This window comes from Numida meleagris, chromosome 3, assembly GCF_002078875.1.
Source record: "Numida meleagris isolate 19003 breed g44 Domestic line chromosome 3, NumMel1.0, whole genome shotgun sequence".
Taxonomy (NCBI): domain Eukaryota; kingdom Metazoa; phylum Chordata; class Aves; order Galliformes; family Numididae; genus Numida; species Numida meleagris.
In genome coordinates, this window is record NC_034411.1 from 23,470,835 (window position 1) to 23,493,014 (window position 22,180).

The following is a 22,180-nucleotide window of genomic DNA, read 5'->3' on the forward strand; positions in this document are numbered from 1 at the left end:
AGAAAAAGGCACCATAAAGGACCCCAAGTGCCCCCAAAGGAACAGCAGCACTACGCTCAGGGAGTGACCCTGCACTGCTTCAGCCTCCTCCAGCTGCCGGGCAGAGCTGCTTCCAAACAGCGGTGCTGCTTCCCCCTGGGTCTGCTACTAGGAGATGAGAAGAGTGGGAAGCAGATTTCTTGTGCTAATGGGCAAAGTGAAGGAGCTCTGAGGATCAGACTCTCAACTTCACATAGAGGAATCTCAGCAATTTTGTTTTGTTAATCCTTTTTTTTTTTTGTGTTTCCTCAGTGGAAAGGTGCTTAAATACAATTTACATTCAAGTCACCAAAAAATTTAAACAATTCCCAGTCTGAACGTTGCCAAACTATGTCAATTAAAAATAAAATAAAATAAATACAAAGGTATTCTTATAAGAAGCACCATTCAAAAAACCTGCGATCCAAGGAAAACGTGCCAGAAAAATGAAACAATGGGGGAAAATATCTTATTTCCTTCAAGAGCAGAGTAAAAATCCCAGGAATGTGTGCAGCCTCTGCTGAGTGCTTCATGGCGACCTCCTCCTGCAGGTCACATTTTCCATCGCTCTCCCCTAGCAAGAAGAGGCTCCGTGTGTATGTGTGGGCCCCAGCACAGCCCCAAGAGGCTCAGCCAGGGATGGGGCATCCGCCACCTCTCTGGGCAACCTCTTCCTGTGCCTCACCATCCTTACTGTAAAATACTTTTTCCTTACATCCAACCTAAACCTCCCCTCTTTTAGTTTGAAACCATTTCCCCTTGTCCCATCACCACAGACCCTGCTAAAGAGTCTGTCCTCTTTCCTCTTACAGCTCCGCTTTAGATACTGACAGGCTGCTATCGTGTCTCCCCAAATGTCTTTGCTTTTTAATTTCCTTAATTTTATTCAGTTCCTGAGCTCCGCAATGAAATAGCTTTATTTTTAAAATGTCAGTGCTTAAGTTCGGGTTTTCAGTCCTACCTGAGCATCCCACTCGTGTTATTGTGCTTACAAGGCAACGGAGAGCTGGCTCTCTCAGCAGCTCTACCTCGTGGCGCAGTGCTATGCAGGACTCAGACAATCCAAAGCATTCGCGCTCCTAAGCAGTTTCAGCACTAATTAAGCATCTAGATAAGGATCTGGTGCTGCCGTCTTCACCTCCGTGCCTCCTTTTCCCAGGCTTAAAATCGCAGGGTTGTCTCCAGCGACCCACCCGCTGGTGCCCAGGGCCGGCCCTGCTCAGGACGCGCCGCTCCAGCTGCCCTCAGCCCAGCGGCAGCCCCGGACACGGCTGCGAGCAGCAGCAGGGCGCTGGGCCGGCACCCGCCCCCCTCGCTGCGTGCACGAGAGGAAAGCGCTCGCACCACAACAGGATGTTGCAACGGGTACGCAGCTTTTCCTGACCAGGGAGAATGCAACGCATCGCATCGCGCAAGTTGGCGGCGTTGCCTAATGCACGAGCTCTTGGACGGAAGGTAGGCCGGCGCGAGGCACGGCTGACCTGAATTTCTGGTTCTGCTTTGCATTGCTCCTCATCAACTTGCGTGGGGCTGAAAGCAACAGGAGCAACAGGAGCGGGGCTGCAGCGAGGGGAGGCGGCCCCGGGAGCCAGCTTACACCGGGACAAACAGCTCCAACGGCTGCTAAAGCACTTCCCCAAAGTAGTCTGAACCAGTGATTCCAGAGAAACCTAAGGAAATCTTAGCTTTGATCGCTGCGTCTCACAAACGGTACCAAACCCTGAACGCAACCCGAGCAAACACCCCACAGAGATGCTGCGTGTGCCGCTCCTCAGGCGTACGGGCTGCAAGGAGGCGGGCAGGCACGGGGAACCCCCGCTCCGTCTGGGCGGCCGCTGAGGCGGCGGCGGCGGAGGGAGCGCTCCCCGGAGGCGGCCGGCGCGGGGCTACCGGCAGCGGAATCGGCCCGGTCCCCATCCCCGACCTCGTCCCGCCCGCAGGGGAAGCGGCGGCTGCCAGGGCGGGCGGAGTCGGAAGCACGACAGCACGGGGCGCTGGGGCGGCGCTGGCGGCGGCGGGAGGAGCTCGGAGCTCGGCACTCGGCGCCGCGCTAGGGTCGCGGCGCAGCGACAGAGCCGGGCAGCGCCGCCGGCCCCGAAGCAGCAGCAGCGGCAGCAGGAGGAACCGGAGCCGCCGAGCGCCGGGAGCCGCCGCCCCGGGCGGCCGATGAACACCGGGCTGCGGCGCCGCTGCCGCCGCTCCGCGGGTGAATGAACCTGTCCCGGACGGCGACAGCGGCTTCGCCTCGGGCTGCGGCACCAGCCTTCCCCAGGACAAAATGGACGGGTTCGCCGGGAGTCTGGGTGAGCGGCTTCGGGGAGCGCGGGGCGCAGGGCGGGACGGGACGAGACGGCACGGGAGGGACGGGGCGAGCCTGACTCCCGGCAGCAGCCCGCCCTCCCGCCGCGGGGCCGGGGACCGGGGGCGCGCACCTGCGGCCGGGCCGGGAGCCGCCGCGGGCAGCGCCGGGCTGAGGGCAGCGCCCGCTGGGACCGGAGCTGGAGCCGGGGGCGACGCGGGGCTGAGCGCGGAACGCTGCCCGCGCTGCGGAGGGAGGGGAGGGAAACGGAGAGGGAGAGAGGGAGAGGGAGGGAGGGGATGCCAGCGCGAAATCTGGTCAGCTTCAAACCATCTGTTGCGAGAGCTCCGGCTGCACTTGCCTCCTTTGTTCTTTCCTCGCCGTGGGCTTGCGCTTCCCCGGAGTTACTTACTTGAGCTTGGCTGGTTCGTTCTGTTTAATGCCATTTTAGTTTCGCTCCGGAGCCGGGTGGACCCCGGCCGGCCGAAGCCCGACGAGACGGCTTCGTTCCTGGGGCGCCCGCTGTCCCCAGCCCGGGCCGGCTCCGGGGCCGCCTTCCCGGGGCACCACTCTGCTCGGAGAGCAGCGAGGAGGGAGCAGCCCCTGCCCGGACCTCGGCGTGCTGCGCTGCGCCCAAACCCGAAACATCTGTCGCTCACCCGCCTCAACCCGCTCGGGAAGCTGACAGCCTGCGCTCTTTTCGGTTTCGCTAAGACGACGGCAAATAGTAGTTCAGGAGAAACATTCCAGCAGCCCCTTTCCGAGTGCTTCAGAGGATAACTCGCGTACAGCGTGAAGCCGTCCCAATTGAAAGTATGACCTGACATTATCTAAATGTAAGAACTGTAGAGCGCGTGCATCCTTATTTGTTTTCGATGGCACAGCTCTGCCTATTTGGTTTGCAGAACGCCGAGCGGTGCGCTGCCTACCTGCAGCCCTGCTGTGCCTGCCCCACCGCAGCACCCAGTCCCCTCTGTCCTTTGCAGGAGAGTAAATCTGCCCCTCTGAAAATGGCATGGAGTTAGATTTCACCCGAGTGCTGTAAAATTGTAATAATAGGGAATAGTTCTCGATTTTCTGGAAAAGTTGACTCATTTGAATAGTGCTGAGCGTGATCCTAACCTTTAAGGTTTCTGAAATGTCTGCTGCCGCGTTTTGGGCACCTGTCCAAACCAAACTGGTGCACCATAATTAACAGTGCACTTTTTTTTTTTTTAATTTTTTTTACTTAATAAAACTTGGCTCCTGGCCTGATGCACTCTCCTTGCCCAAGTAACTTTCCTGGTCATTTCATATCTCCTGATCAAAAAGCGACATGGGGAGGAATTGTGAGTGTTCTATTCTCATTTTTTTCACTGGGAAAATTGTGCCCGTGGGTGATGTATGCAAATTTACCTTGCTTAATATTTATGAACCTCTTTACCCAGTGGTGGAATTGATCACCATATCAAAGAGCGCCCATGTGCCTTTAGCTCGGGGAGTACTGCCCCCCATGAGGTTCTTATTTAGAAATAACTGTTGGAAGTGGGGGGAGAAAAGACCCTAATGCTTATTTTGAAATAATGGAGCACTGTTTTCCTGCTTGGAGGCTGCTTGCAGGGCAGCGACTCAGTCAGTGCTGCGCGTGGAGGCTCGGGGCATCCCACTCCCCTTACTGAGGGAGGCTCCATCTGGACCTTTAATTTGTTTTACTGTTTGGTCAGGCAGGCCCTGTGATTTTATTAGAATTTAATGAGGATTAAGCTCAGCTCAATCTTTTAAAGTGTATGTCATGGTATTGTTAGTTGGCCTTTGATTTTGCTTCTGTAGTAAGCATTGATGCACGTTGTTTGCTGGATGTGGGCTGGGAGAGCTCGTCCTAAGTGTCGGGCTCCGAAACACACAGCTCTGTGTGGCCCCGTGCTCCCAGGTTCAGCCGTGCTGTCTGCTTGGTGCTTTGTAATCACTTCTTATTTGCTGCTGCTGGTAACAAGCATGTAACGCGCACAAAGATGTGCGAGTTGTTTGGAGACTTTTTTTTAAACATCTCTAATTAAAATCTAATGGCTTGAATTTAATCAGCTGTCTGCTAAATGCCTTTTAGGAAGGCCATAAATTAATGTAATTTAGACTGAAACGTAAAAATTAATTGCAATTATTGTTGGCAAAACTGTGCTATCTCTGTATGTGCGTGCTTCGCCAGTCAAGCGAGCTTATTAGGGAGCAAGTTGTCCTTTTAATGCCTCCTGTCATCATCTGGAAGGCAAAATGTTATTACAGATTGTGCCCTCCAGCACAGGCAGAAATACCTTTTTGCATGTCTCCTGCAGTCTAAAATACTTCACGCAGCTGTTTTCTTTTGGCTTCCATACTGAAACTTTTATGAGAATAAAGAGATGAAAGAAACCATTTCATATGTAATTTAAAAAATGGTTTTGGTTGTTGGTTTAAGACATGCTTGTGTAGCACCGTGTCAAGAGTGGAGCCATCCACTTACTGTAAACAGTGGAAAAAAATGAATATATAAAATTAGGCATTATGAGTTAAGTTCCACAGCTGAGATAGGTATTGGCTTGCTCTTCTGATAAAGCAGTGAGTTATTTCACGTTTATTGGGCCTCGAGTGCATTTTGAATATCACTAGTAGCAAAGCAGTTACTGAATCCCATTTGTTAGGTCAGGTAGAACTGGCATACCTCACATCTAAGTGTTTCTAACAGAGCACTCACTGGGGGCTCAATGAATCGAAGGCTTGGTGAATTCTGGTCATCCGCTTTTCCTCTTGAGGTGAAGGAATGTGCTTCTGAATAGGAGCAAGAGGTCCAGGGACTTGGACAGGGCTCTTGGGCTTGTGCCTCACGCCCTCACCATGACACAGGCACAGTGTGGTGGCTGGTAAGGGTCTGCCAAGTTCTCTTGCTTTGGGGTCCTGATCAAAGCAGCCCTGAGGCAGTATCTTCAGGGGAAAGAAAGCATTATTAATTCCACCAAAAGAAGAGGACAACACAGTTCTGGCAAACAAAGTCAATGTGAGAAATAGTACAGCTGAACCTGCCAGCAGGCGTTGCCTTGTTTTTGCCACCTTTCTTCTTTGTGGTGTAGACAACTGCCCTAGATCTCTTCCACTGTCACGCTGGTGCCCGTGAACCTGCATGAACATGTGTCTCAGCAGAAGGCTATAAGACTGCATTGTTGGCAAAACTGCTGGTCTTCTAATTTTAATTTTCACATTCCAACCAACATTGTAGTCACTTCTGGCCTTCCGGCTTGCCCATGTGTTTTGAGGGTTTGTCCATAACTTGGCTTGCTAGAGGGTTGGAGAGTTGTGCTAGCCCTTAGTTTGGCTTTACTGTGTTGTGAACCTACTGTAGGGTAGAGGGCGATGCTTTTCTTGGGCTAAAATCTTAACTTTCTGGGACTGATAGTTTATTTGGTGCAACAAATCACTGAACTGCAGAATGGTTTGGGTTGGAAGGGACCTTTAAGACTATCCAGTTCTACCCCCCTGCCTCAGGCCCCATCCAACCTGGCCTTGAGTGCCTCCAGGCATGCAGCACCCACAGCTTCTCTGGGCAGCAATGCCACTGCCTCACTGCCCTCTGAGTAAAGAATTTCTTACTCACATCCAATGTAAATCTCCCCACTTTTATTTTAAAACTGTCCCCCCCTTTGTCCTATCACTGTCTTTCTCTGTAATGAGTGCCTCTAGCTGGAAGCTCTGTCTTAATACAGAGCATTTGCCACTGCGTTACTTCTCTGGGGCAATTCTCAAGCCCCCCATTTAATACCCCTCTTATTTCTGCAGGGTTAGTTGGCTAAGGTACAAGATCCTTCAAATCCCGCTAGATTTAAGCTCACAAAGAGTAAGCCATGGGATGTTCTCTAATGGACAGTTTTCTGCTGTTCGTAGCTGTCGCATTGTTTTCTGTTCTGAGAAAGCTTCAGCTTGTTGAGCTCTGTAACAATAAGCAATTGTAACTAAAGATGTGGAAGCCTCCATAAGATGCATTTGAAAAGAGTATGTCTGTTTCCAAGTTTGTCACCAGAATGATAACAACATGGCATGAAGAGTGTTGTAGGACTCTCTCCAGCAATGAGGTCTGTGGGAGAACAGTAACTTACAAAAATAAACACAGAGCTTGGAAGTTACAAATTGTAACTATTGGTTTTGTGCGAGAGGCCGGGAAGCTTAGATGTAGTTCTTACTGTAAAATTCTGTGATTGAAAATATCTTCAGCAAGAAATGAAATGAAAAAGAGGCTTTCCTTATTATGTGGGATCTGCATATTGTTTTGTCACTGCTATTAACTGCAGTACATCTTACTGAAGAGGTGGCATGTAGGTCAGATTCATTTTTTTTTTTCTTCTCAATTTGCATTAAAGTTTGTTTTAAAGTTGTTGGAAAACGTATCTGTCTGTAGCTGCACTGGGTCTATTATGGATAACTACTGAGACTGCTGCGAGAATGTGCTCCTCCTTTGGGCATGAAAAGCCTGTAGTGCCTGTTGAGACTGTGGCTTTGCAGAAGCCCCTCCAGCCCTGCAGTGAGAGAAGGAGAGACTGGCTGCAGCAGGTCGGGGGGGTTGTCATTTATTTGAGCTAGTTTTGTTTTTTAATGGATGCCCTGTTAGGCTGCAGACAATGAGTTCAGCTTGATTCACTGGGCTCTGCTCCTGGGACTGCTGTGTGCTATTGTCAGTGTGCTAGCTCTCTTGGAAACAAAACTTTTGGCAGGACATCTATCTGTCCTGCCTGAGAAGGATGGCCGGGACTGGTACTGAGGGCATGAGGGCGGCCAGGAGGACAGTGCTTGCTGTGGGAACTATCTGGCAGCCGCTCTTGCTGCATGGGCAGCACACAGCAGCCCTGCTTCTCGTTGCCAGCTGAACAAAGAAACCATAAACCTCAAACACAGGAGAATCTGTGAGAAAGTTTCTCTCTCCCTGCTGTAGAAAGGCTCTTAATGCCTGGGATGCAGGGGATAATTTTTGGCCTTACACTGCGTACTTCACACTCTCTAACTGAATATTTTTAATATGGGCGGTGTAGTTATTTCACATGATTTTCTCTTGCCTGAAAAACCTCCTCTGAAAGGATTTTTTTTTCCCCCATGGTTTAAATCCTGAGGTGCAATTGGTGAATTAACAGTGCCCTTAAAATTCTTTTTTTTTTTTTTTTTTTCGTTAAACACCATTATGTTGCTAATTGTAACGTGCAAGGAGATTCTGTTTGTCACTCCTTGTATACAAAGTAGCTGCTTTCCTTAGTTTGGTTTCTACAATTATTGAGGTTTATTATTTTTCCCTTTCAGGTCCTTGCTAAATCTAATCCTTAATGAATGTAATCTTAAGGCCAAGAATGTTGTTCCTGTTTTACCCACACATAATGTAATAGGGTAATTAATTTTGTAACACATGGTGTGTATGATGACAGCGCAGGTCTGTGTGCTCTTGCTGCTGTTGACTGTTTCTAGTAGGGTGATTGTTCTGTCTAGCAGATCAGAATCACCTGAAAAACAGTTTTTTATAAGCTTTACTAACTTCCTTTTCAAGAAATCTTCCTACAGTTGCTCACAAGCTCAGGTGGAGCCTCTGCTTGCTTTGTTTCTTCTCTGTAAACAAACATGCTGAGCTTCAAGAGGAGTTGCTACCCTTCTTTTGCTTCGCCAGCCTGATAAAATTGACGCAAAACTTTGGTATTATGGGGATTTGTTTCATCAGGAGCTGAATGAGGGACACCTGGAAGCCCTGTGGGGGTGATATGTGGGCTCCTCTAGGAGCCTGCAGGTATCGTTGGGAACCACACATATGCACTCTGATTTTGGGGCAGGCCTGCAGCATGGGTTGGTAATTCAGCCAGTGGCAGTGAGAGGGTGCTGCTGATGGAGGGCTGGGATATGAAGAGATACCAGAGAGGTTAAAACTCCAAGTTTATGGCTAAATCTTGGAACATGTGCATTGTTTTTCTTTACTTTTTTCCTTCTTCTTTCCCATTCCTCTATCACTTCCTACTTTTATTTAATGTTTCACTTTTTACTTTTGATATTCTTTCTTTTCTTTTGGCTCCATATTTCAAATATTCATGGAATATTCACTGATTGTATGTAGCAATATGCTTCTCAAGCTTTGTGCCTTAAGAGTTCTTACTTGATTGGATGAGATGCATTTTCTTAATTATTTTTTTGAAGTTATGTCTCTCAGTGGGTTTGCCTTTTCTGCTCATCCTCAATAGCTTCAGCCTAACTTGTTTGCTAAATATAGCTGTATCTTGATGTTTTTTTTTAACTGTTCTTTTCCCAACTGCTCTCCTGGTTTTTAGTGTCTGTTCTACTTTGTAAGACATTGCTTTTCATTTGGAACAACAACTTCTTTGGTTTTTCTAGTGAGCGTGGGAGAATCCAGTTACTTTCTTTGAAGTGTCTTCTGCTTTTTGGCACCTGTCTAATGGAGTAGATCATCCCTGGTGAATATATATAGCTAGTGGTGGTGACTATGTTAAAAAAGAGTGTTTTGTAACTGAGAATTTGCTCAAATAGTGCTATTGTGCTCTTTGTATCTGTTGTAGTTTCCCTGGAAATAAATAGGAGGCATTACTTGTGGAGCAACCTATGTGCCTTGGATTTCAGGTATTCTGTTAAATTAGAGAAAAGCAGTCACTGTCTGTTGTGTGATTCTCTTGTGTTATACTGAAACTCAACTTCTAACTTTAATGCAGTGTTCCAGACTGGAGTTCGTTCCCACTTGCCCTTCCAGTTTATTTGGGCTTTTAAAAAAATAAATAGGTGGAGGGGAGCAGAAGCCAAACTGTTTTATGCTGAAATGTATTTTGAACTTGTGTAAACAGTTTTAATGCATCAAGCAAAATTGGCAGAGTTTCATAATCCTCTGGGAAAATTGGGAGTTTGAAACCCAGTGGATAAATTGAAGTCACAAATGCTTTTAAGCCCCAGATTTGGCTCCCTAAAGGGATGCTGCAAATTAGTTAGGCCTAGAAATGTGGTTTAGCTAAAGCAAATGAAAATACATTTTCATGAGAACTTTATGATTTTAAGGACAAAATATTTGGATTTCTTTGTTCCGAGCTGAGGACACAAAACCAAGAAATGTCTGTTCCCAAGAAAAGGTTTTATTTGCTGTCTAAACACAAGAGGTAATGATTTCACCACATTTCGTGCTTTTAAATTAATTTATGATATAAGAATAACGGAGGTTGTTTTAAAATGCTAAATTTCAGTTAGCTGCTGAGGTGAGCAAGTGCTCCCAAGCATAATTGAATTATCAATGCCAAATATACATAAAATGAATGGCAGAACTAATAGTTTGTTTACAGCTTACTGTATGTCACATTGTTTCTCTCTTTGAGAACAAAAGAAAAAAATATCTCTTTTCCATGGGATTTTGAAGAGCTTTGCACCCACTGCAGTGCAAAACAACAGCAGGAGGAGGGTGGGCTCCAGTTTGTTTCCTTCCCCCTCATTCACAGTCACAAGTAGACCACGCCATTTTCTCAAGAGGTTTCCTGTTGTGTGAATTACATGGGTCTGCAGTTAATTAGACCACTGAGTTTCTCTGGCAAGTTCTGTTGAAAAGATGGCAGGAGACAGGCCAAAGGTTTCTCTTGCAGATTGAGTTTTTGAGGATGGACATCACCTTAAAAACAAACACACACATTTTTTAAGGTTATATTATACATCCAGTAGTACATCTGGCTTTTATCACAAGCTTTGGAGTGGCTTAGAATTGTAGGCATAGTGCTTCAGGTAGGATATTTGACCACGTTCCTTTCCAGGAGCAGTAGGTACTGGAAATGTGACCATGTGGAATGGAAAGAAACTGCTAGATATGTTACAGCTTGGGGATTTCATTACTAGAATTTACCTGAATGGAAGTTCAGGAGGCATTCCTACAAATGTGGTCCTTGTTGTTTGTAGAATTATAGAATCATTAAGGTAGGAGAAGGCTGATGATCTGAAGATCATCTAGTACGACCATCAACCACTAGCTACTATGCCCACTGGTAGACCCATGTCAACCAATACCCACTTATGCCCAGATAGATGAGGAAAAGAGAAACCTTCAAGGGTGAGAACAGTATGTGAAAATTTATCAGTTGCAAGACTCAGATGTAGCAGTGCTCATGTCTAGATAATTCCACTTCAGCTTTTTCAAACAAGAACTCAAGAAGAAAATTACAACTTTGTTTAGCTATGAAATGCTGCATTAAACTGCTGTTGTCTCTTGTCCCAGTGTGTGCTATGCAAATACCATCAGAGATATCAAGCAGGAAATTAGTGGTTTGTGTGGTTGTAGTGCTTTCTTCCTAAACTCTAAACATGTCTGTTAAAATCATGAGTGGGACAACAATAACAAGCAGCTCAAATTCAGTGCATCTTTAAATTTTCTTCTTCTTTTTTTTTTTTTTTTTTTTTGCATGGAATAAGCTTGAAAGAGATCTGAGTCACTGAAAGATATTCAATAGCTGAGATAAGCCCAATTGTGAGATCCCTTTTGTTTTTAGTCTCTTGTGCATTGGGAGGATTTCTGTGTTTCTGGTTTCTAAGCACCATGGGATATGGGATAGCAATTTTCCACGAAAATAGTACAACACTAAAGAAACACAATTTGCTGACATTTCTTTTCTCTAGGTTTTGTGGATTATTTTGTTCAATATGTATTATATTTTCAATAACTTGTGACAACAGTATTTTTGAAAGGTGCTCCGATGGGTCAAGGATTGCTTGGCATGGGTATGGCAACAGTAAGGCTCTGGCTGTGGTAGCAGTCAGCTGAAAATTCTTGGGCTGAATTCTTACTAGAGGAATGAATGTATAATTAAGGTGCACATGTAAATTACTTTTGGAGGTAGATAAAGTGAAATGATTAGGAATGTGATTTGAGCATATTCTTCTTTACACTAAAGAACCAGAGTAATAAGGCCATGTATTTAATTGGCATGGGCTTGGTGGTATTTCTGATGTAAATATGATCTTTTCTTGTGTGTGCGATGCATGAAAAATGTGTTAGTTTGGTGAGATGCTGTTTCTATTTGTTAGCATTCCTATTTTAGATTGTTTTAACTCATTTTTAATGGCCTAGATTTGCAGAAACTACTGTAGCTTGGGCAAATATTTAGTATGAAGCTAAGAAATGCTTGAAATCTTATTCTGAGTTTGGTATGTGCCTTTGCTTTCAAAGTGAGTTGTTTTTGCCTCCATATCAACAAATATCAAAGTGTGATACGCGCGTATAACTTCCAGTTTTTGTTTGGAATGAAAAACCAGCTCAAGCAGTTACACGGTTTCTGTCTTCTCGCACTGTTCAGTTCAGCCATTTTCACTTAGATTCTGAAAAATACATGTTTAACCAACTTCTCATCTTGTAGAAGCAAGTGGGGGGAAGGTTTAATTAGAAGAAAGCTTAGAAAAGCATGTTTCTTCCAGGAAAATCTTCCTGGAGGATTTGGTATGGGATGAGAAATAAAAGGAAAATAAGCAGGGAGCCCCACTGTCTTTTCTGCAGCTTCCATGCTTATTTTCCTTTGGTTTGTTGGCTTGTACCAGATTTCTCTTGCAGCTGATGTGGCTGAGAATGTCAATTTATGAAAGGCCTGGTTAGAAGGAATAGGAACTGCCAGAAGATTGCAGATGACACCAAGCTGCCAGCAAGTTTGCAGATGACATCAAGCTGAGCGGTGCAGTCAATGCATTGGAAGGAAGGGAAGCCATCCAGAGGGACCTGGACAGGCTGGAGAAGTGGGCCAAGAGAACCTAATGAGGTTCAACGAGGCCAAATGCAAGGTGCTGCACTTGGGCCAGGGCAATCTCAGGTATTTATACAGGCTGGGGGAAGAACTCGAGAGCAGCCCTGCGGAGAGGGACTTGGGGGTCCTGGTGGATGAGAAGCTGGACATGAGCCAGCAGTGTGCGCTGGCAGCCCAGAAGGCCAGCTATGTTCTGGGCTGCATTAAAAGAGGAGTGGCCAGCAGGGAGAGGGAGGTGGCAGTCCCCCCTCTGCTCGGCTTCTGTGAGGCCCCATCTGGAGTACTGTGTCCAGACCTGGGGGTCCCAGCAGAAGAAAGACGTGGAGCTCTTGGAACGGGTCCAGAGGAAGGCGACTAAGATGATCAGAGGGCTGGAGCACCACTCCTATGAAGAAAGGTTGAGGAAACTGGGCTTGTTTAGCTTGGAGAAGAGAAGGCTCTGGGGAGACCTCATTGTGGCCTTCCAATACTTGAAGGGAGCATATAAACAGGAGGAGGAGGGATTGTTTATGAGGGTGGATAGCAATAGGACAAGGGGGAATGGTTTTAAACTAAGAAGGGAGATGTAGGTTAGATATTAGGAGGAAGTTCTTCACACAGAGGGTGGTGACGCACTGGAACAGGTTGCCCAGGGAGGTTGTGGATGCCCCGTCCCTGGAGGCATTCAAGGCCAGGCTAGACGTGGCTCTGGGCAGCCTGACCTAGTGGTTGGCGACCCTGCACTCAGCAGGGGGGTTGAAACTAGATGATCTTTGAGGTCCTTTTCAACCCAGGCCATTCTGTGATTCTGTGATGAAGATACCGTGTTGTTACAGAAGTTGCAGAATTAATACAGGAATGCGGTGGGCTGAAGATGCGTTGTACCTAGTGTTGACGAGGCCAGATCCAGAAAGATAGTGTAATACAGGCATTAATATAGCTTCTAATGACTTCAGGTTCTGAATAACAGCATAATATTCTTTAATTCTATAATGAAAGTAGCATTTCCTGATTTCAGTAAGCTAATGGAACTGAGTTCTTTGATTTATTTTTTTTTTCCCCTTGGAAAAGTGTTTAGCTTTGCTTTGTGCTTTTTGTTTTTGTTCTATTTGATTTGAAAAAGTGTGTGTGTGGGGGAACCAACCCTATTAAACTACTACCAAACTCTACAAATGTTCATATCTTACTGTGAATTGAATGGATGCTATCACTATGAAGTTCTTAGTGGCTCTGTTCCTTTCTAGAGGTGAGTGATTTGAGCAAAAATAATGTGATTAAATAGGTTTTCTGTGCTAGCTCGTTTAGATGGAAAGAAAATGGGTCTGAACTCATAACCTGCAGATTTATAAACTAATATTTAAAGTAACCTCAGCCAAGAACTGGAAAAATAAAGCCAAAAAAGTGAGAGAGAGGAAAAAAAAAAAACCTCAGCAATTTCATGATGTGAAAACACTATAGCTAGAATTTAGTTTAACAGCAAAATTAACTCTAAAATAGATGCCAAATCTGTACATATTAATTGTTACTTAAGTACTTTTGTAGAAGTGAGCTTTTGTTTTAAGATGCATCACATGGAAAGTGTTTATTTGCACTTGATGACAGTGCAAATATATCCAATGAGTTACTTAAAGACTTTAGTGTAATAAAAGTCTTATTTATTGTGTGAACTGTTTATTATTGTATATGGATATGGAAATGAGATACTGATGCAGGGTAAGGGAATTGATTATTCTAGTTTTTTTTTGCATCATTTATTTAGATTTGCTGGATGCATAGTGTATGGTACAGTGAGGGGGGGAAAAACTGGGCAATACAAAGGAAACACCTCTTTGGTCTTCTGAATGACATGATTTAATAGATTTAGATTTAGTATTTCCAGGACCCCTACCTATGAGGATGGTTCTTGTTACACTGTTGCATGACTGTCTGTGGTTGTAAGCAGCGTAGCATTGTTGTGCTGTTGCTATGAGTCTTGAATTTGACTTTGGACAACTTTTTTTTGAAGATGTATCTCAATATATGGCTCTGCTTTTCACTCTGCTGTTGATGTAGAGAGTTGGCATCCCATGCTTCTAAGTAGCAGTAAGCATCCTATTAAAAGTTCTACTTATAAACATATTTACAGTATAAATAATCTTTTCTTCGTGTGTGCCAGTCCAGTGATGCTCTATATGATGTCAGTATGCTTGTTTCTGCTTTTCTAATTTTGTGTGTCCTTTCACAGTGAAATTGCCAATCTTTTGACATAAAACATGTGTCAGAGCTGTGATCCCAGGCAGCTGTAGGAATGTGAATTACAGCCTTGAGAGGGGCAGGACGGGCTGGCTGCGATTTCTAGAGGATGCTGCAGTCATTCCTCAGCACTGGAAGCCACAGCAGGTATTTTGGAGTGCTGAGGATGCTGAGCAGAAAAATGAAGGTTGCCTGTGGAGTTTGTTTTGTATAACTGTATTGCAAAAGTAACTTTGGTGCAGTGGTATTCAAACTGGGCATCAGATTGCCAGTTATTATGGATGTCTGATTGCAGTGTACTGTGGAATTGTTTCATTTGGGTTAGATTTCCTGCTGTGCATTGGAAAGCACAGGAAATCATGGCTTGTTTGGAGGAACGTTATGTTGCTTTACCATGGGGTTAACTTGTCAGTGAGTTGTATAGCATTGGACAGTAGTTAACCTGGCATCCTGTTTTCTAAACTATGATGATGGAGAGTTTTTTTTAATACCAAACATTGACATTTTGAACGGCTTTTGGATCATTCGTTTTGTATGTGTATCCGTTACAAAAAATGGTTTTGTTTGTATATATTCTACTTTTTGCCATTAGAGAAACATGAATTTGGGAGAGTGGTTAATTTGGATTTAATAGTCAGATGTTGAAGTCGTGATCCCTGTCAACCAGGAGGAGCATAAGCCATCTGGTACTGTGTTGCAGAACTTATGCTTGTGGAGTTTGTGAGGTGTGCAAGTATCAAGCAGCGCCGCTTGCTTTGTACCTGGATAGCTTAATGCATGCTTTACTCCCAGCTGTCCTTCAACTCAAGCATTTATAGCTTGCAAGCTGTGCATTTGAAATTCTGGCTGTGCTTAAGTCAATAAAATAAATATGCTGTTGCAGCTGTCTGAGTTGAAATTTTACCTGTTGTTTCCCTGCAGCTGAGGTTTGAAACCCAAATGGGACCTGACTTGCATGGTGCTACTCCCCTCTTTTTTCCTTCTCATCTCTAAATAGTTATTTGAACCTTCAGAGACAGAAAATGTGACCTACTGTTTGTGTGCTCTCTGAACATTGGTTCAGTTATTGCCTAGCTAAGTAATAAAGGTGTATGAGTGTAGAGGTTCTTGCTAATATGCTTTTAATTATCTGCATTTACGTAATTATTATTTGCAGTAGAAATTTCAATTTCCTGTTCATACAGCTAGAGCAGCTTTAGCAGTAAAAGGGCTCAAAGCCATAACTTGGCTGTAGCTTTTGTGAATTAATGTCAGCATTCACTGTTCCTTTTTTATAAACCATAAAGGGGCATTTTTTCAAAACTATTGATTAAACGTCAAAAAGGAGTTGTAAGGAAGTGAAACTGGCAATAAACATACATTGAGTATCTGCAGCATGTAGCATGTACTGAATTTATCAGTATGTGTGGATTTATATTTGATAGGGTCACACACATATCTACCTTTCCACCTTCACTTAATTTAAACACACGCAGTTTGACCAGTTCTTTTTTATTTCCAGAGCAAATTGGGAAATTTCCAGAATTTGATGCACACACACACACACACACACACACACACACACACACACGTGTGCGCACTTCATTCCTAAACCAGTTTTAATATAAAGGGATTGAAATTCTGGCCATTTTCTGTTCATAATAGAATGTTTCAAAGAATTTTTTTTATTATTTTTTATTTATTTATTACTGTTTGTTCTCAACCTGATGATACAATACATTTTGTGCATCATCTAGAACAGGTCTTTTTGACTTCTGTGAAAACTGTGCAAAGTCGTTATATAGTATTCCTATATTCCAGTGACAGTATATATTCATTCTTCAGTTGAAACATTTCTATTGTATTATATACCCTACTTTCAGATGCTGTTTGGTGTATGATTAATGTGTCTGCCTAACTTATTTTCAGGATTATGATCATCTTATTCATTGTAGTATGTGTTTTGCTTCTGTGAAGCTATAAGCTGACTCTGGAGTAGTTCTTTTCCCCCTTTCTTTGTGCTATAGCTATTTGTAAGTCTTCTGCATACAGTGTTGTACAGATTAAAACTCAAATACTTTCAGAGTTAAAGTAATTAGCAGGTAAAAAAAATATATAAATCTTTACTAGAAAGAAGTCACTTGCTGAAGATGAACAGGTGACTACATTTTGGCAAACAGCTCTTCTGTACCATCATATGACCTTTGTGTAGGCATTTTCAGAGGAAAATTGGGTAGGACTGATGTCATCTGAGAGTTGCCTGTTCACCTTTAACTTTTCTTCATCAGCTTAACTGCCCTGGGATATTATGGATTACTGGCTGAACAGCCTTGTGCCAGGTTCTACTTTAGATCTGTATCATTCTCTATGGAGTAAAGCTGTAGACATGAGCATTTCCTGTTTGTGGTCATACTGTGTGCCATCAGCTTTGCTCGGGCACCAATGTACCCCTTTCTGCAGGGTGCATAGCATGTGTTGTCTCTGGCCTCCTCTAAGCTGGGTAAGGAGCAGCTGGTCAGTGGCCTGCAGCCACATGTTGCCTTGCCTTCACCTTGGTGCTGGAGGTGCCAGGAGGGAGGGCTGGGGCCCTGCCACAGTTGTCTGGAAAGAAGGCCTGCTGCAATCAAAGGCTGTGAGAGCCACCCTCGGCTGCTCTCTGAGAAGTGTCACAGGGATGCTGACAGGCTGCAGCTGTCTGGAATGGGGCTCTGCTGAGCAACTCGTATTTCTTCCTATTGTGTTGGGCTGCCATAATATCATGCTCGCCACTATAAATACCTAGACTTTCCAACACTGCGTAATTTTTAGAACTACTTCCCTTCCACCCGCTAGTATCTGTATGGATGTTTTAATTCTTGTTCCTTGGGGAATGTTTTTCTCTGTTTTTTTGCTAACTGCTGCTGAACTTTTTGCTGTGAAATTCCTGAGGTGGGCCCTGACTGTTTTTGCTGTTTGCTGCACAGCTGAGTTCTCATCCTCAGACAGGAGAGGCAGGTGGAAGTGAGACTGGTCCTTGTAGTGTACTTGACAGCAAAGAAAGCAAATGCTGTGGTTGTCTTTATCAGTGCTGCTGTGCCAGGCAGAATGATAGGACCTGGAGTCAACACACACTTCTTGTACATTAGGGGAAAAAAAAAAAGGGAAAAGGTGAAGCTCTCTGTGTCCTCTCTAAATGGCACCTAATAGTTCCTCAGCTCCAGCTGGAGGCTGTGCTCCTGTCACTGTCCAGACTTCAGCTCTCTGGCTGCATGCCCCCAGCTTTGTGCTGGCGGTGGCATAAAGTCACCCCTTGAACCCAAGGGATTGCCATGGCATGCTGGCAGCTGTTCCAGTACGGCCCTGCTCTGCTAATGTCTCTATTGGTCCAAATCTGATGGTGTGCAGCATGCCCCCATTCTTCTGCTGTGCTCTTGGTTGTCATGAGCTATTTCACATGATGTCACTCTTCTAACCTGTGCCCTTCTCAGACGCTGTCTAGGTGATTTCTGTGTTGTACAAGCAATTTTCCGTCTCCTGAAGTAGCTGTTAGAATAGGTTTTAGCAATTTAGCTTTTGCTCTATGTTACCTGACAATATTTTTGAAGTGGAAAACTGAATCAGGTTGACTCTGTGAGAACTTGACGTGTTGCTGGGCCATTTCCAGAGAGCTTAGAGCAGAAAGCAGCTTCTGCTGTGCTGCATTGACTGCTCAGTCCAATAAAGATCTTCTGTTCTCCTCTAACAAGAATCATTCTTCTTTAATAAGATGATGGCTGCCATATGGCTTTCTTCTTTCCCTTCCTTTAATTTTACTTATGCTAATGGAAGACCACTAGCCGTACTACTGTAGCACCAAAAGTAGGCTTTTAAGGGTAAGTTTAGTGAATTAAGAAAATGTTCTGGTGATATTGTGAAGTACTTCCGGAGTTCCCCAAAGTTCACTTCTCTGTTGTTGTTGTTTTGTTTTACTTGGATTTTTGTTTGTTTATTGGCAGAACAGTTGCTGGATTTTAAGATGACTTTACCTATGGAAATATTACAAAACTTTTTTGCAAAACAGAGCTATGCTTTTTTAACATTGAATAAAACATTATAATATTTAAAAGTACTTACATTTGAGAAGTGTTTTTATACCATAAATATGTTCCAATTCTTTGTTAATCATTATGGTTTGATTACTTTGTTTGACATGAGTCATTTTTCCAAGGACTCTTATTGCATCAATTACGTACTTAAAACAGGAAGCCCAGAAGGAAGTGCAGCCTCAGATCACTGAAGATTCCCTGCTTCTTTTATAGCTGATATGTGTGTTTAGTATTGTTAAAGTTAATGATTTCTTGCTGTACATATTTTGTTTCACCTGTATAGCGTATGCTGTGACTACTTTATCAGTGAGAAGGCTTTTCTGAACCTAACATGCATCGACATAATTAGTAGGAAACTTATCTTTGTCTTTGTAATTGAACACGGTTTTACTTAACGGTGCTTTCCAGTGCTGCTTTCTTATTTTATTGATCTAGGAAGGTAACCTATGAAGACATATAGAACAGTTATCATAATTATCAAGATATACATAATTATAGTTATTTTCTCTGCTACATGTTGCGGTCTCGTTAGTGCTGTTTGCATTCTACAGGAATTCTGCATTTTTCTTTGAGCTCCCTTTCAGTGAATCCTAGAGAGGAGCTGCATATTAAACCATGTAGAAAAGGTTCAGTTTTGAGGCAGTATTTGTCGTCCTTTGGTATGACATTGTTCCTGTCTGTGTGAAAATGTCACTAAAATTGGCAGTGAGGGCAAACCAGACTGAGTTGACTTCTGGCTGCATTCTGCCTGTGTTCCTTCCTCAGAGCCTCTGGGACCAGGTTTTGTTCGTTGAGTGTAAGCTTGTCCGTTGGTACCATGCCTTACTGGGCATAGGGCAAAGTGGATCCAATCTGGAGGTGTTTCTGAGAGCCAGGCTCTCCTGGCTTGGGAAGAAGAGAGTTACTGTAATTACTACTATTTTTTAAAAAACTAATTAGCCCGTGTAAACCCTCTTCCAGTAAACACTGGCTAACAGCTGTGTTTGAGGGCAGAGGGATGAGAAAATGAGCAAGATGAGTGTTCCTCACAACCTTGGGCATAATGAGGTATCATAACAAAATATGTTTAAAGGCTGGATTCTGCAGAAGACTAATTAATGATTTGTGATTGCTGAGCTAGACAGTTTACTTCTTGGCAACTACTTTTTTTTTTATGTCTTGGGGCAAGAGTAGTAACTTTCACCTCCTTTTAGTTAAGCTGAAGAAGCCATCCAGCCCTTCTGAGGAGCTTTGAGGCCTTTAGACTTGTTGACTTGATTTTGTCCTCCACAAAGAGCCCAGGCACACAGGCAGCACCAGCTTTGCATCAGTGTTGCCTTTGACTTGGTTGCGTTACTGTTCATCACTAACATCAGCATTGGGCAGCGTGAATCCAGCCACAGTGCAGAAGGTTACTGGTAGAATAAATTTGTCATGTCTCTGGAGGACAGAAGACACAGGTCTTGAAAGTGAGAGGGCAAAGAATCTGAAATCTTGATTTGCCAAGTGAACGTACAGGTAATATTATGCTTATGCAGTTTTGAGAAACTCCTGAGCTGGGGGAGAATGAGAGCCAATTGGATGCTGCTGGACATCTCTGTTCCTCTCCATAGCCTAACACCCTTTTTCTCACTTTCAGTTTTTATACACTCTTTTTCCTCCTGCCATTGTCACTCTGTCATCACAGAAGACGACACTGGGTACTTCTGTCTTCAGGAATGGATTTCCCTTTCCAATGTCTTGTGCATAGTGTAGTTGATCTCATTTGTAATCTTAAAAATAATACAAAAATGTTACCCTTTTTTGAGCCAAACTCTGAACTTGAATGCAACTAATGATGTAATTATTCTGCTTCATCATCGCTATTTGCTAGTTGTCTTTATTAAGGCAGTTATATTTTCTGATCTGGAATGTGTGCATATTTTAATTGGGATTTACAGTTGCTGTGTTCTAAAATAAAAAGGCAGCCAACCTAGTTCCAATCTCATTGCATTTATACCTTGCATGGGAGTAGCTTCCAATTAATGACTTAATAACTTAATTTTTAATTTACAAGACCAGATTGTGAGCACCATATTCTAAAGCTGGTGTGTTGTGGAGCAGCTATTCACAAGAAAGGTGAATAAGTATCAAGTTACAGAGTTTTTTTTTTCTACATTAGCAATATGACCATATGTGCTTTTGAATAACTCCAGATGGGAGACTGATGGTTTATAATTCATTACTTTGGACTGAATTTCTTCAAAATTCTTTATTTAAAGACAAAAGCTGGCATATTCTCAGTGTATTACAAAAAAAAATTGGTTTACTAGATGTATAAATCTAATCTATTAACCTATTTATTCTCTCCCCACCCCCAACATTTTGGCTGCATAGTTTGCATAGCTGTGCTATCACAAATCAGGGATGTGTTAGGCTTGGGTTGATTGTATAGACTTTTATTGTAGTGCAGTCCCTAAGTGATGGTGTTTTTACAGTGTGATTATTTTGAATGTGTTTTTAAAAAGCATATTCAGATGCTTATCAAGAGTATTCCCACAGTGAATGTGAAACCTTTTAAATAAAAAGGTAAATATTTGAGAAAGTTAAAAACCTCTAAAACAATATTATAATGGAATTGTTTTGCAACCTCGACTCTGGCTGCCAACACTAGTGCACCCTGCAACTACTTTTGAAAGAAACGTGCTTTGAGAGCTTGCCAGTTTATTTTGCTTAATGATTCCCTGCTCAAAAGAGAATGGAGTACTTGGTGATTATCAGATAATGTAAAGACCCCTTTGTTAAAAAAGGAACCTTAGAAACAGAAATGTGAGCTTAGTTCACGTTGTTGAAAGCAGTGGTTAAATACCCAGACTCAGTAATTGCAGCTGTGCTTGTTGGTGTGGTGAAAAAGTGCAATTTCGCGTTATAGTTGATGAAGTCACAATTGTTCATGTATCTCAGATTGTGTGGGACTTTCTTGCATGAGGAGTGCTTTTGAGTAGTCATTCCAGTTCTCTTGCCCTCCTGCTCTGGGCTATTTGATCATCTTTGATCCCCATGAGAAATGCCCCACTTAGGTTTCAAGTCCTTACTAGTGCTTATTTGCTTATTCCTTGTGATAAGGCACTGAGATGTCCTGTGGCAATGTGGAATGGTCCCTGCAGTTCTAACTCTGTGTGTCTGTATTTTCCTTTGTTTTTATTTACTTATTCCTCAAACAATTTTAACAGTATTTTATAATTTGGTGTTACAGGAAATGTGAACTGTACTCATGTCAGTGGATTCTTTCAGTCAAAGCATCTCATGGGGTCTCTGTTTGACTGTGGATGACAGGCTAGCAGTGGAAGTACTGGATCTGTCTTGCTTATTCATCTTTATTCTCCCTTGGTTTATTTCTGCTGTCACAGACAAACTTCTGGACTTCAAGAAAGGCTATGTGCTTTCTGCTGTATTTACTCCATGAAGGTATAGAATTTAATCTTGGCCATTACGATTACAAAATCAGAGTATCTGGAAAACTCATTTCCATGGCTAAGAGCTTTATGCTGCTTTTACTACTTTTTAGGGCTAACAGTATTGTTTAGTGATTTCTCGGAAGTCATGCAAAGTACAAAATAGGACTTCAGAGCCTTTTAATTTTAAGCCTAGGTAAGGTTTCCCCAGTGACTTCCAGCTGGTCTTTAAGTGAAGATGTTCTTTGCATGCTTTGAGATATTAGCTGTTTTTTGTCTGCAGAATGTTGATTTTCTTCGTGTAATGTTGAAAAAACAGAGTTCCATGATAAATCCTTTTTACAGTAAATGTAAATTTGAATAATATGTGAGCAATTACTTTTTTTTTCAGATCAATACAACTGCTGTTAAAAGTATGTGTGATTTGAGAGAAATCATCTTAGTTTCTCAAGAAGAATT

The 22,180-nt window shown here is 43.3% G+C and overlaps 1 protein-coding gene across 1 annotated transcript in view; it reads left to right on the forward strand.

Moving 5' to 3' along the window:
- Positions 2,017-22,180, forward strand: part of EML4 (echinoderm microtubule associated protein like 4) — a 153,523-nt gene continuing 133,359 nt past the window's right edge. Inside the window, exon 1 of the mRNA XM_021390062.1 lies at positions 2,017-2,321. Coding sequence (XP_021245737.1) covers positions 2,297-2,321 — 25 coding nt within the window. The 5' untranslated portion in view covers positions 2,017-2,296. The remainder of the gene's footprint in view (positions 2,322-22,180) is intronic.